This window comes from Benincasa hispida, chromosome 10, assembly GCF_009727055.1.
Source record: "Benincasa hispida cultivar B227 chromosome 10, ASM972705v1, whole genome shotgun sequence".
NCBI lineage: Eukaryota > Viridiplantae > Streptophyta > Magnoliopsida > Cucurbitales > Cucurbitaceae > Benincasa > Benincasa hispida.
This window is the reverse complement of record NC_052358.1, coordinates 38,484,365-38,495,961: the sequence shown is the minus strand read 5'-3', so window position 1 is coordinate 38,495,961 and position 11,597 is coordinate 38,484,365. Positions and strand designations below refer to the sequence as shown.

At 37.5% G+C, this 11,597-nt stretch overlaps 1 protein-coding gene across 1 annotated transcript; it reads left to right on the top strand.

Moving 5' to 3' along the window:
• LOC120089062 lies at nt 1-6,496 on the top strand. The gene is made up of 2 exons (XM_039046489.1): nt 1-83; nt 5,782-6,496. The coding sequence occupies exons 1-2, from the start codon at nt 1-3 to the stop codon at nt 6,494-6,496; spliced, it is 798 nt and encodes a 265-aa protein (XP_038902417.1).
• The last annotated feature ends 5,101 nt before the right edge of the window (nt 6,497-11,597 follow it).

Below are 11,597 nucleotides of genomic sequence, written 5' to 3'. Positions count from 1 at the left end.
ATGCGTGATGAAGTTTCAAAGTATGGAGATGTGGTTCTCAGCGAAGAAGAAGTCCAAGAGTTAGTTGTGTTGTGTAGCCTCAGGTAAACGATCGTGTATATTTTTATGCGATCATGTAGTATTTACTAAACGATCGTTTAACTAATGCTAAACGATGGGGTAAAGTGTTTGCTCCGTCGCGTAACGTTGGTTGCTCGATCACATAGATGTTGGAGGTAAACGATCGAGTGGAGCATTTGATGCTCATCATTTAATAAAAGGCGCACACACTAAACCATCGTGTAGTTAGCATGCTCATCGCATAGTTACTAATTACACGATCACACGGTATACAATACTTAGGCACTCACTCAGCAATCGTTTAGACGATTGTGCTTCACCGCATCATTGTCGTTTAGATGATCGTTTAGAGATTGTGTTATGCAAAGCGCATTGCACAATCGCGTACCTCATGCTTCATCACATAGTAAAAGGTACACGATCGTTTAGTTCTGGAAGTGCTGGTAAACGATTGAGTAAAGCGTTTACTCTTTTGTGTAGACGATCGCTTGGGTTTTGGTACATGATCATTGGAGACGCGGACTTCGACCTGATGCTTTAAGACTTGGTTCGCTTGTTTGAACCGGAGACTCTTTGTTTTTGTAATAGTTAGCTTTTAGTTTTAAGGATTTTGAGGCTAATTATCCCGGTTCATCAACTTTTGTTTAACATACATGAGATGTATGTGGTTTATATGGCATAGTGTATGACATATAGTTTTGAAACCCACCTTAGGTTGTGCAATTATTCATGCATCATGTATTATAAGTGTTATAATATGGCATGATAAAATTACAAGAGAGCATGTGCATGCATCATGAAATATAAGAGTATATTTATGCATGCAGTAAGCATATTCATGCATCATCTTTATATTATAAGCGTTATAGTATAAGGGTAAATGGATGCATGTTTCGCTTGGTTCATTGTTGTTTTATATAAGTGTTATATAAAAAGTAGCAATGAATGAACAATACATGAAGCATGACACTTAGGTTGTTTATAAGTGTTATGAATGCCTTTCATGTGTTTGCTTTGTGTTGTGAATGTTTTTGGTTGTTTCTGTTATAAGTGTTATAATAGAAACTAGAACTAAAATCGATAAGAAAGAGTTGCATGCGGACTTAGGGTGAACTTATGTTTTAAAAGGGTTTTAAAATTGGATTGAGATAGACCTAAGTTCAAAGTTCTAATGGGATTAGCAACCTAGTTTAATCTTTTTAAATTGGTTTAATAGGATTAAATTGATTGGCATAAAAGATTGAAATTGTATTAAATCTATCTATAAGGGACCTTTTGTCTAGGCTGGGGTACTTAAGCTGACAGAAATAGAACACCCCTACGTAAGAACCTACCTGGAAAGGTGAATTAGATAGATTTTCTGCAAGTATGCGACAGTTGGTCAAAGATTCTGTTAAAGAGTTTAATGGATGATGATCAAAAGTTGTTTCAACTATCCAAGGTAAATGTTACTCTTGGGCAAACCTAAAAAGTCACTTAGTTAAAATTCTTAGTCGTGTTTTTTCTAAGTAAACTAAACCCTAGGTCAAAAAATACTCAGTGGGAAGAGGAGATGTATCTGATATGTCAATGATTCCACTCATGTTTCTCCCTGAATGTTCACGTCATGAGATTCATGCTTGGCCTTATGGTGCCCTGGGAGCGTCCCCCTTCGGATGGTGTTTGCATGAGTCAATATCAAGGTGGACGGAGAGAGTGTTTATAGTAAATGGGTGAAGGATGTGTGTGTTAGATTTTATGTCCTAAAACTCGTAGTTTGTAATATCATATTCTTGTTCAATAAAGCTATTATTGAAAATCTTTTAGTAAATTTAAATTCTATATTCATGAATCCAATAAACTAAGGATTCGAGGCTATTAAGTTTAAGTTTGAACTTTATGTAGTGACATAAATGTGGATCAAGTTCAAATATATAGCCAAATTGGTCTATAGTATATGAATAAGGTTGGGCGCCTTATTCTGGGGACACTATGGATGCGACCCATTTTATAGTTAGTACAAACGATGTGATCCTAAACCGTTCATGTGGTGATATAAAAATGGGGGCATCCTACGTAAAGAGTTTACATAAGACTGAACCATGAAATAGTCACTTTTTACGTTCTAAATGCCGTTTAATGTATAAAACTGACTATTTCGTTAATTGATGACCTAGGTAACTTAAATCTTAATCCTGAGCTAACTATGAATTCCTGTTCACTCGGAATTATCCTTAGATCTGCATAGTTGAGGGCAACTCATTATCGCTGGCCCAATAAGCCTCCCATTTCAGGGGTAAGATCAGGTGGATAGCTGGGAACATAGAGTGCAAACGAAATTCACTCCTACCCGTATAGGGATGGTAGATAGGTTGTTCCCTTTAGTACTGAATCCAGGTCTTGAACAAGGGGCCCTACCCTTTCCTTGGCTCGAGAGGGGGTTCGGTTTATAGGTTAGACCTTAAACCAATTGTTCATTAGAGGATCAATGAACTTAAGGAATAAAAATGTAGTCTCGGGGTAAAATGGTTTTTATGACCCAGCTGAGATTACGAAACAACCTGTGAAGGATTAACTTACTAATCAGGTTATATCATATGGACACAAATTATATCTATAGTGAAGGGAGTGTAACTACGGGACTATAGTAAATGACCTGTGAGTTAACGAATGTTGATTAGCTCCGTTTAAAGAGTTTAGTCAGCTAATCTCAGATCGTTGGAGCCCATGACCTATAGGTCTATTAGATTCCCCTACTAGCTCATATGGAAATAAATTTAGAACAGTATTATAAAATAATTCGAATTGTTCGAATTATGTGAAAGAGAGAAACCGACAAGTAAATGTGATATAGTGGTTGGTTTTTCAGTGTAGAGATACAACTTTAATATTTAAATGTGATTTAAATATCAAGAATATGAATACGTTCATTATTCGGAAAGCTCAGGAATAATGGAAATGGTCAAAGATGTTAAAAAGTCAAAGAGTTGACTTTTGACTTTGAAAAGTCAAATTTTGACCGACCTTATTTTCAAATGTGATTTGAATTTTGAGAAAATGAATGCGGATTCATGCTCGAGAGGTCAAAATTAGTCAACATGGAAAAAATCATAAAAAGTCAAAATGTTGACTTTTCGGTCAAAGTTTGACTTTGACAAAATGACTATTTTGCCCTTTGACCAAAGTTAGTGAGAATATCCAAATTTTTGTTGGATAATTCCACTAACAAGATACTGGACTAGGTGTTGGCTTATAGTGGAGACATCAAGCCCACTTAGATAGTGGATTTTGAGGTGTTGGGTTTTTATGAATTTGTTTCATGCAATTTTGCATGGCTTTTTTTCCATAAATCTTGGCTTTCAATTTGGATAAAAGAATTTGAAATTTTGCCAAAATTGATTTCTAAATTTGGGCTGGAAAAAATCATCATTTTTTTGAGGAAAAATCAAAACCCAAAACCCAATCCAAAAACCCATATTCTATTTCCATCTCTTTCTCTCTCTGGGGTTCTTCATCCATCGGGTCCCACAACCCGGTTCTGAGTCCAGAGAATAGTAGATTAGCTCTAGTGGTTATCCGGTTCGTATTCGAGAGGAGATAGAAGAGTTTCGAGAGCTTCAAAGATAATATTTAAAAAAAAAAACTCTAATTAATTAATTTAGGGTTATGCGTTTAATTTGTGCAATTAGAGTAAAATTGATCCTCATTTCCGCTGTGCATGCCTATTTTTCCATCATGTGGTATCAGAGCATGTTTTAATTTTACTCAATTGCACGTGGTGGGTTTCAATTTATTAGATAAAACTGAGATTGGAAACTAAAATGGTTTTTAGAATTTGGCAATTAAATTAAGTTTTTTTGTAGTATTAATTTGTAATTGCTCACATGTTTATGAGCATTAATGTGTGGCAAAGGGTCTGTAAATTTGCTAGAGTCATTAGAGTTGAAATTAGGCTTTAATTGCTCAATTCTGGGAAAGAGGACAACTTCAAATTTGGAGAAAAATAGCTCATAGACTTGAAATAGCCACCAGACCTGAAAGAGATAGACCCGACCTGAGCAGCGCTTCGACCCAGTTTCTCACACGCGCGCCTGGCTTCTCACGCCTCCTCTGCCAGATTCGACTCGCGCGCTCCAATGTTCGTTGACTGCCCTTGCAAGTGTTGACCAACCAGTTTAGACGGTCTGGACCGGTCCAGTTGAGCCAGTTTGATCAGTTTAGTCTAGTTTTTGGAGTTTTTGGGCCGGCTCGAGAATTTTTTGGCCGGTTCAAGTTGATTCAAAAGTGTTTGAAGCTGGTTCGAGAGTGATTTTTTGTACTACACCAAATTATTATTGTAATAATTTAGTTGTTAGCTTAATTTAAGAGCCAAAACCAATCTATTTTAGGGTGTTTAATTAATTATGCATGTTGATGTATGTTTTAATTAAATTTTGAATCTTGTTGTGCATATAATATGCCATATATATTTAAAATCCCACCATAGGTTAATGTGTACATGCATTTGATATATGTTATAATGTATATAGTATGCATGTTAAGTTTTTTTTAATATAAAGTGTTATATTAAAGCTTGATAATCAAGTATGAATGTATGTTATAGATGTATGATTCTAGGATTATAATGGTTGTAATTTTATTTTATAATTGTTACAAAATAACCTAGACTTTAAAATCTATAACAAAGGTAAAAGTCGCATGCTCACCTAGGATTAAATTGGTACAATTTCAATCGGCTTTTCTAAAGAGTTAGAATAGGTCGATTACTTGTTAAACAAAGAGTTATTTACTTACCCGGGGAGATCTTGTCTAAAGTTGGGGGTTCTTAAGATGACGGTTTACGGAACACCTCCTACCTGGAGATCAAACTGGCGTCTAAGTCAAATAACCCTAGTTTTAATGAGCATGCGTGAGAGATGTGAGGTAATAAATTTTTTTTATCACCTAGACATCGTAGGTTAAAATCTAGTATAAGAGTTATAAATGGATCTATCACCTAGATTTAGGATATGTTTAATTTAGACAAAATATATCTCTAAGTATTTTTTAATATATACCCTAAACCGTTATAAAACACTTCAGCTAGAGAGAAGTAGTAGCGTACTTTTAGCTCTAGCGTCCCTAAGAGTTCACATCGTGATGTCCATGCAGGGCTTTGGACCGTGCTTAGAAGCGGACACCCTTTGGACAATGTTTGCATGGATCATTATCAAGATGAATAGGGGAAGTAGTTCATAGTAAGTGGGTGAAGGGTATGTAACAACATATCCCACGGTCTCTTCCATTAGGTCACACCGTGAGATTCCTATAATGCGGCTGCATGTCTGCCCTTGAGCGACCTTTCCCTTCGGAGGGTTGTATTATAGGACTCGGAACATCGCAAACTCCAAATCTGGATAGGCTCTCTTAGATTACTTTTCATATTGACTTTCCACTTTTAAGAGCATATTGATTCTGGTTTCTGAAATCCAAAAATGGAAGGTTACACTTACAAGAATTACTAAGATGTTAGTATATTATAGACCAAAGTAGCGATAACTAATGTACTATAAGAATAAAGAGTTATTCTGGGGTTAGCATCTACAAAAGAGGAATAATCGACTGCCCTTCGGTGGAGGTTACTCTAAACTTTTGAAATATCATTGCAAAATATAATAATGAAGGGTACATTAGTTTTTGCTAAATTAAATTGGTTTCTTTGTGATTATAGTTTTTCTAAAAGAATATGTTTATCTTTTTCAGCAAGAATAGCTCAATAGTTCAACTCTTAGCTTCCGAGAAACTAAACGGCGATAATTATTCGGTATGGAAATCAAATCTAAATACAATTCTGGTAGTTGACGATCTAAGATTTGTCTTAACTGAGGAATGTCCTCAAGGCCCAGCCTCAAATGCTAACCGAACTGTTCGGGAAGCATACGATCGATGGGTCAAAGCCAATGAAAAGGCCCATTTTTACATTCTTGCCAGCATGTCTAATTTTTTGGCAAAGAAACATGAATCCTTAGCTACGGCTAAAGAGATAATAGATTCATTAAGAGAAATGTTTGGGCAACCATCGTGGTCCCTTAGACACAAGGCAATTAAGCACATTTACACAAAGTGGATGAAGGAGGGGACCTCTGTTAGAGAACATGTCCTGGACATGATGATGTACTTCAATATCGCTGAAGTAAACGACGGACCCATTGATGAGGCTAATCAGATTAGCTTTATCTTACAATCTCTTCCGAAGATTTTTATACCTTTTGAGACAAATGCGTCTTTAAATAAGATAGAATTTAACCTCACTACCCTTCTTAACGAGCTCCAGCGATTCCAAAACCTTACTTTAGGTAAGGGGAAGGAAGTGGAAGCAAATGTTTCTACCACTAAGAAAAAATTTATAAGAGGATCGTCCTCTAAAAACAAAGCTGAACCCTCTAAAGCTCAAATGAAAAAGAAGGGAAAAGGGTAGGCTCCCAAGATAAGAAAGGGAAAGAAGGATACAAATAAAGGAAAATGTTTCCATTGTAACCAAAACGGGCATTGGAAGAGAAATTGCCTGAAGTACCTTGCAGAGAAGAAAGCTAAGAAAATGGCACAAGGTAAATATGATTTACTGGTCGTTGAAACATGTTTAGTAGAATATGATACTTCAACCTGGATACTAGATTCAGGAGCCACTAATCATATTTGTTTCTCGTTTCAGGAAATTAGTTCTTGGAAAAAGTTTGAAGAAGGTGAGATAACCCTCAAAGTTGGAACAGGAGAGATTGTCTCAGCTGAAGCAGTAGGAGATCTGAAGTATTTTTTTTGAAGATAGATATCTAGTACTTAAAAATATTCTGTATGCACCTCTTATGAAGAGGAATTTGATATCTATCACTTGTATTATAGAACAATTATATACAATATCTTTAAATATAAATGAAGCGTTCATTTTTTGTAAAGGTATTCAAATTTGTTCTGCTACACTTGAAGACAACTTATAATAAGTTAAGACAAACTAGAACAAATTTTGTTTTAAATACTGAAATTTTTAGAACATTAGAAACTCAAAATAAAAAACAAAAGGTTTCTTCCAACGCCTATCTATGGCACCTAAGACTTGATCACATAAATCTCAATAGGATTGGGAAATTGGTCAAGAGTGGAATTTTAAGTAAGTTAGAAGATAACTCTTTACCTCCATGTAAATCTTGTCTTGAAGGAAAGATGACCAAGAGATCTTTTACTGGGAAAGGTCTCTGAGCCAAAGTACCATTAGAGCTTGTACATTCAGACCTTTGTGGACTAATGAATGTTAAGGCTCGAGATGGTATGAATATTTCATCAGTTTTATTGATGATTATTCAAGGTATGGTCATGTTTACCTGCTTCATCACAAGTCTGGTTCTCTTAAAAAGTTCAAAGAATATAAGGCTGAAGTTGAGAATGAATTAGGTAAAACAATTCATGGATCATGGATTCAAGCGATTAACGCATTTCCACCGCATGCGAAAATCAACAAGAGATCAAAACAACTACACCGCATGCGGTGATCGATCAAAGATGTGAAGAGCAATGCATTCGCAGGAGATTCTGACAAGTGTATAGCTTTTCTGTTGTACGATTTTGACAAATTGATCGTGGAGTAGAGTGGACATTTCCATTACGCTATGGCAAGAATTATCAGAATTTCAAAGTGGGACCACCAATACAAGAGCCAAGGTCTATAAATAGCTTCCTCAAATTTATTGTAAAAGAGGCTGGTCTGAAGAGACACTACAGAGAAAATCTGGGAGAACGACGAGACAAGGCTGAAAGGTAAGTCTCCGAGCACAAAATTCTTCCCATTCCCGAAGTTGAAGCTCTGTGCAAGAGGTCACTTCTACTTGGAAAGCAAGCCCGAGAGGGAAGCTTTCCACTTCATTTCATCCACACCTGTCTCTTATACACATCTAGATGTGTATAAGAGACAGGAGTTAATCCTTGTTAAGGAAATCGACTTAGCTAAAGCATGCTCGATGGCATCTTCACCTGTGAGAGCAGAAGTGAAGATGTTATTCCGCCTATCGAGAGAAGGTTGGAAGAATGCGTTAACTAAAGCGAGAAGTATTTCCAGAGATGGAAACAACCTTGCGTTCATTATGTTCATCTCTGTTTCACCATAGACATATGGGAACGCGATCGATCACTGAAAGGTGTAAGCCAAGGGAAAGTGGAACCTTAGTTGCATCCTCAACAAGATTGACGAACTTGCGATGTTCTTTCCCCTCAACCCATTCTCTTTCTGATTCATTCATAAGACTTGCCACCACATTCACTAGATTATCTTGCACAACTTCATAGCCAGTCCTCACCATGTATCATTAGTAGTTTAGTCATTTATTTTATCATCGCAATTTACTTTAACGCATTTTATTGACAACGCAATTTACGTCTCATCGCAATCTACATTTCTGCCAAACCAATTCTTTATTCTTTATGATAAACCAGTCGCATTTACCACACTAGTATCGCATTAACAACAACAATCCCTGTGTTCGACCTTAGGTCAATCTGAGAAACTTGCGTTGGAATTATACTTGGTTCCAGCGCAAGAAAACTTGTGACACACATTACATCATCGCATACTACGAAGTATATTATTATCATTGCATACACCTAGAACGTAGTATCGCAATAATATCTTTATCGCAAAGCACTTGAGCGCATAGAGCCATCAACATTCATTCATTCATCAAAGTGCATGCTTAAAGAGATTAAATTTTTGTTATCAAGTTTTTGGTGCCGTTGCCGGGGACAAGAACTTGAATCATTCATTCATAGTGCAACATAAGCATAAGATAACAAATTTATCATTACAAGTTTTTGCGTCGTTACCGGGGACAAGAACTTGAATCATTCATTCATAATGCAACATGAGCATAAGATAACAAAATTATCATTACAAGTTTTTGGTGCCGTTGCCAGGGATTGGTAACGTTTAGTGTTGAATATCTTTTGTGGTATTTTGCAGGACAGATCTCTACTATACTATCTGTTTATCGCGGAGAGCAGGCTGACGGTTTATGAGTATTGGTACTGATCCAAAATTTGAAGCCGACACAGAGATCGAGCATACTTTTTGCGCACGAGTACGCCAGAACCGCATTCGGCGAGGAAGAAACATGTTAATAATAACGAGAGGCCTGATGGAAATTGAGGGGTAAATCGGCCAGCGCAAGACCCTGTTTTTCTTGCTGCCGACTGCAACATCTCAATGAGGAACTATGCAGCGCCTAATCTATATGACTTCTTGCCCGGAATTTCAAGACCCATGGTTGAGGAGAATGCACGCTTAGAGATAAAGCCAGTCATGATTCAGATGATCCAAAATGCGGGGCAATTTGGAGGTATGCAAGGTGAAGACCCGCATGCACATTTGACCAGCTTCATGGAAATGTGCAATACTTTCTCCATTCCTGGCGTTACTTCTGAGGGAATTAGATTATACCTCTTCCCATACACATTGAGGGATGAGGCGAAGAGGTGGGCTCATTCACCAGAGCCAAATAAAATTGCTTCCTGGGACTAGTTGGTAGAGCGATTCATGCAAAAATTCTTCCCGCCAGCCGTCAACGCAAAAAGACGAAGGGACATTTTGGCAAGATGGCAAACGAGACTCTGAGCACCGCCTGGGTGCCATTTAGAAGATTAATGAAGAACTGTCCGCACATCGGGATTTCCGATTGTATTCTGATGGAAACCTTTTACAATGGCCTGGACAGATCAACGCAAGCTGTTGCTGATGCCTCCGCAGCATAAGGATTTATGGACAAAACCTACACTAAAGCCAAGGTCATCTTGGATTTCGCGAAACACATATGACTTGGTAAATGACGGGTACAGAGGAAGAGGCCCAGAGAGAAGAATAAAAAATGCTATTGTACCAGCTGATACAGTGACAACATTAGCCGCACAAATAGCCACAGTGACCTCTCTCCTCCAGACGATGGAAATAAATCAAGGAACCCTCTCTCAGGGTGAAGTGCAAACCAATGCACCGGTACAAGTGGCAGTAATCAGCTGTGCATAATGCGAAAGGGGTCATTCTGCAGAAATGTGCCCATCGAACCCGCAAACAGTGTACTCCATTTAGAATAACCCATACAACAACACATATAATCCGGGTTGGCGGAATCACCCAAATTTTAGTTGGGGAGGTAACAACGACCAAGAAGGCCAGAGGAATTCATAGAACAACTCTAGGAATCGAGGAAACCCTCCAGATTTTGACCAGGATCTAAATCAGAGTCATCACCACTAAAGATAATCGCATAACTAACCTTCCACATCAAACACCTCTACAAATTCATCATCATTGGAAGCTTTGCTGAAGCATTACATCGAGAAAAATGATGTGGTTATGCAATTGCAGGCATCTTCCATAAGGAATTTGGAGGTCCAAGTAGGGCAACTAGAAGCCGAGCTTTGAAATAGAACACCGGGAACGCTGCCAAGTAATTCAGAAGCCCCCGGATCTCATGGGAAGGAATAATGTCAGTAGTAACATTGTGCAGGTATGTCTGACCGCCTGCATGGATGCTATTGCGGTAACCCTGAAGAACCTCTTTCAATTAACATCTCTACATCTATCTTCATCGCTTTCTTTATCTTTTTCTCTACCGCTTTCTTTATTTCTTAATTTACTGCTTTCTTAAATTAGTTTTTACTGCTTTCTGAATTTACTTTTACAATTCTAGTTGTGTTAATTTCATGCCTTGTTGAATTTATTTACATTCATATCTCAATATTGCGTTGAACCTAATTTATGTGAATGAATACTAAAAAGAAAATGAACACCACAACGTCGTATCAACTTGGTTTTGGGATAAGCATTGCGATGTTGATGATACAAAAAAAAAAAAAATAATAATAATAAAAATAAATAAATAAATAAAAAAATAAACTTTAATAACATCCGGTATGCATTGCGATGATGGGTGTATCTTGTGCTGAAAGATACACGTTGCGCCCATCTTCCATAAATGCATTACATTGACGGATGAGTTGTGCGCGTATGTACACTGCGCCCGTCCTCAGCAAAAACGGACTATGTCGAGGTAGTGTTGCACTGGTAGAAATACCATGCACCTGTCCTCCAAAAATGCGTTGAATTGAGGGGTGTGTTGCGCTAATGCATACGTTGTGCCCATCCTTCGCAAATATGCATTTGCAGTAACGAATGCATTGCGTTAATAATTAACATTGCGCCCGTTCGAATAAAATAAAATGATAAAATTTTTGCAGAGAGAGTAGTCGAGTCGTTTAAGCTTCCAAAGAAATTATGACTTAGCAGACGAAAGGATGTCCTTTCTGCTAAATCATAAGGGGAGGGGCGCAACGGCAAGCTTTTTGAGAATATCGAAGCCTGCCATGCAGAGATTACGTTGGGCCTATCAAGGCCCAACCTATAAATCTCACCTCCTTCAACCGAGGAGCTTATTTGAATCTCTCACGAAAGAAGCCCTAAAATTTCCACTGCATACCATACCCTTCTGATTTCCTTCCTCAGACCAAAATTTTCCTAACTCTTTCACTCAACCAAGCAA

Bases quoted from the DNA above. Each gene is read 5' to 3' on its own strand.
- LOC120089062 (XM_039046489.1), top strand. From the start codon at position 1: ATGCGTGATGAAGTTTCAAAGTATGGAGATGTGGTTCTCAGCGAAGAA. The intron at 84-5,781 runs GTAAACGATCGT...TATCTTTTTCAG, and splicing joins GTTGTGTTGTGTAGCCTCAG to CAAGAATAGCTCAATAGTTC.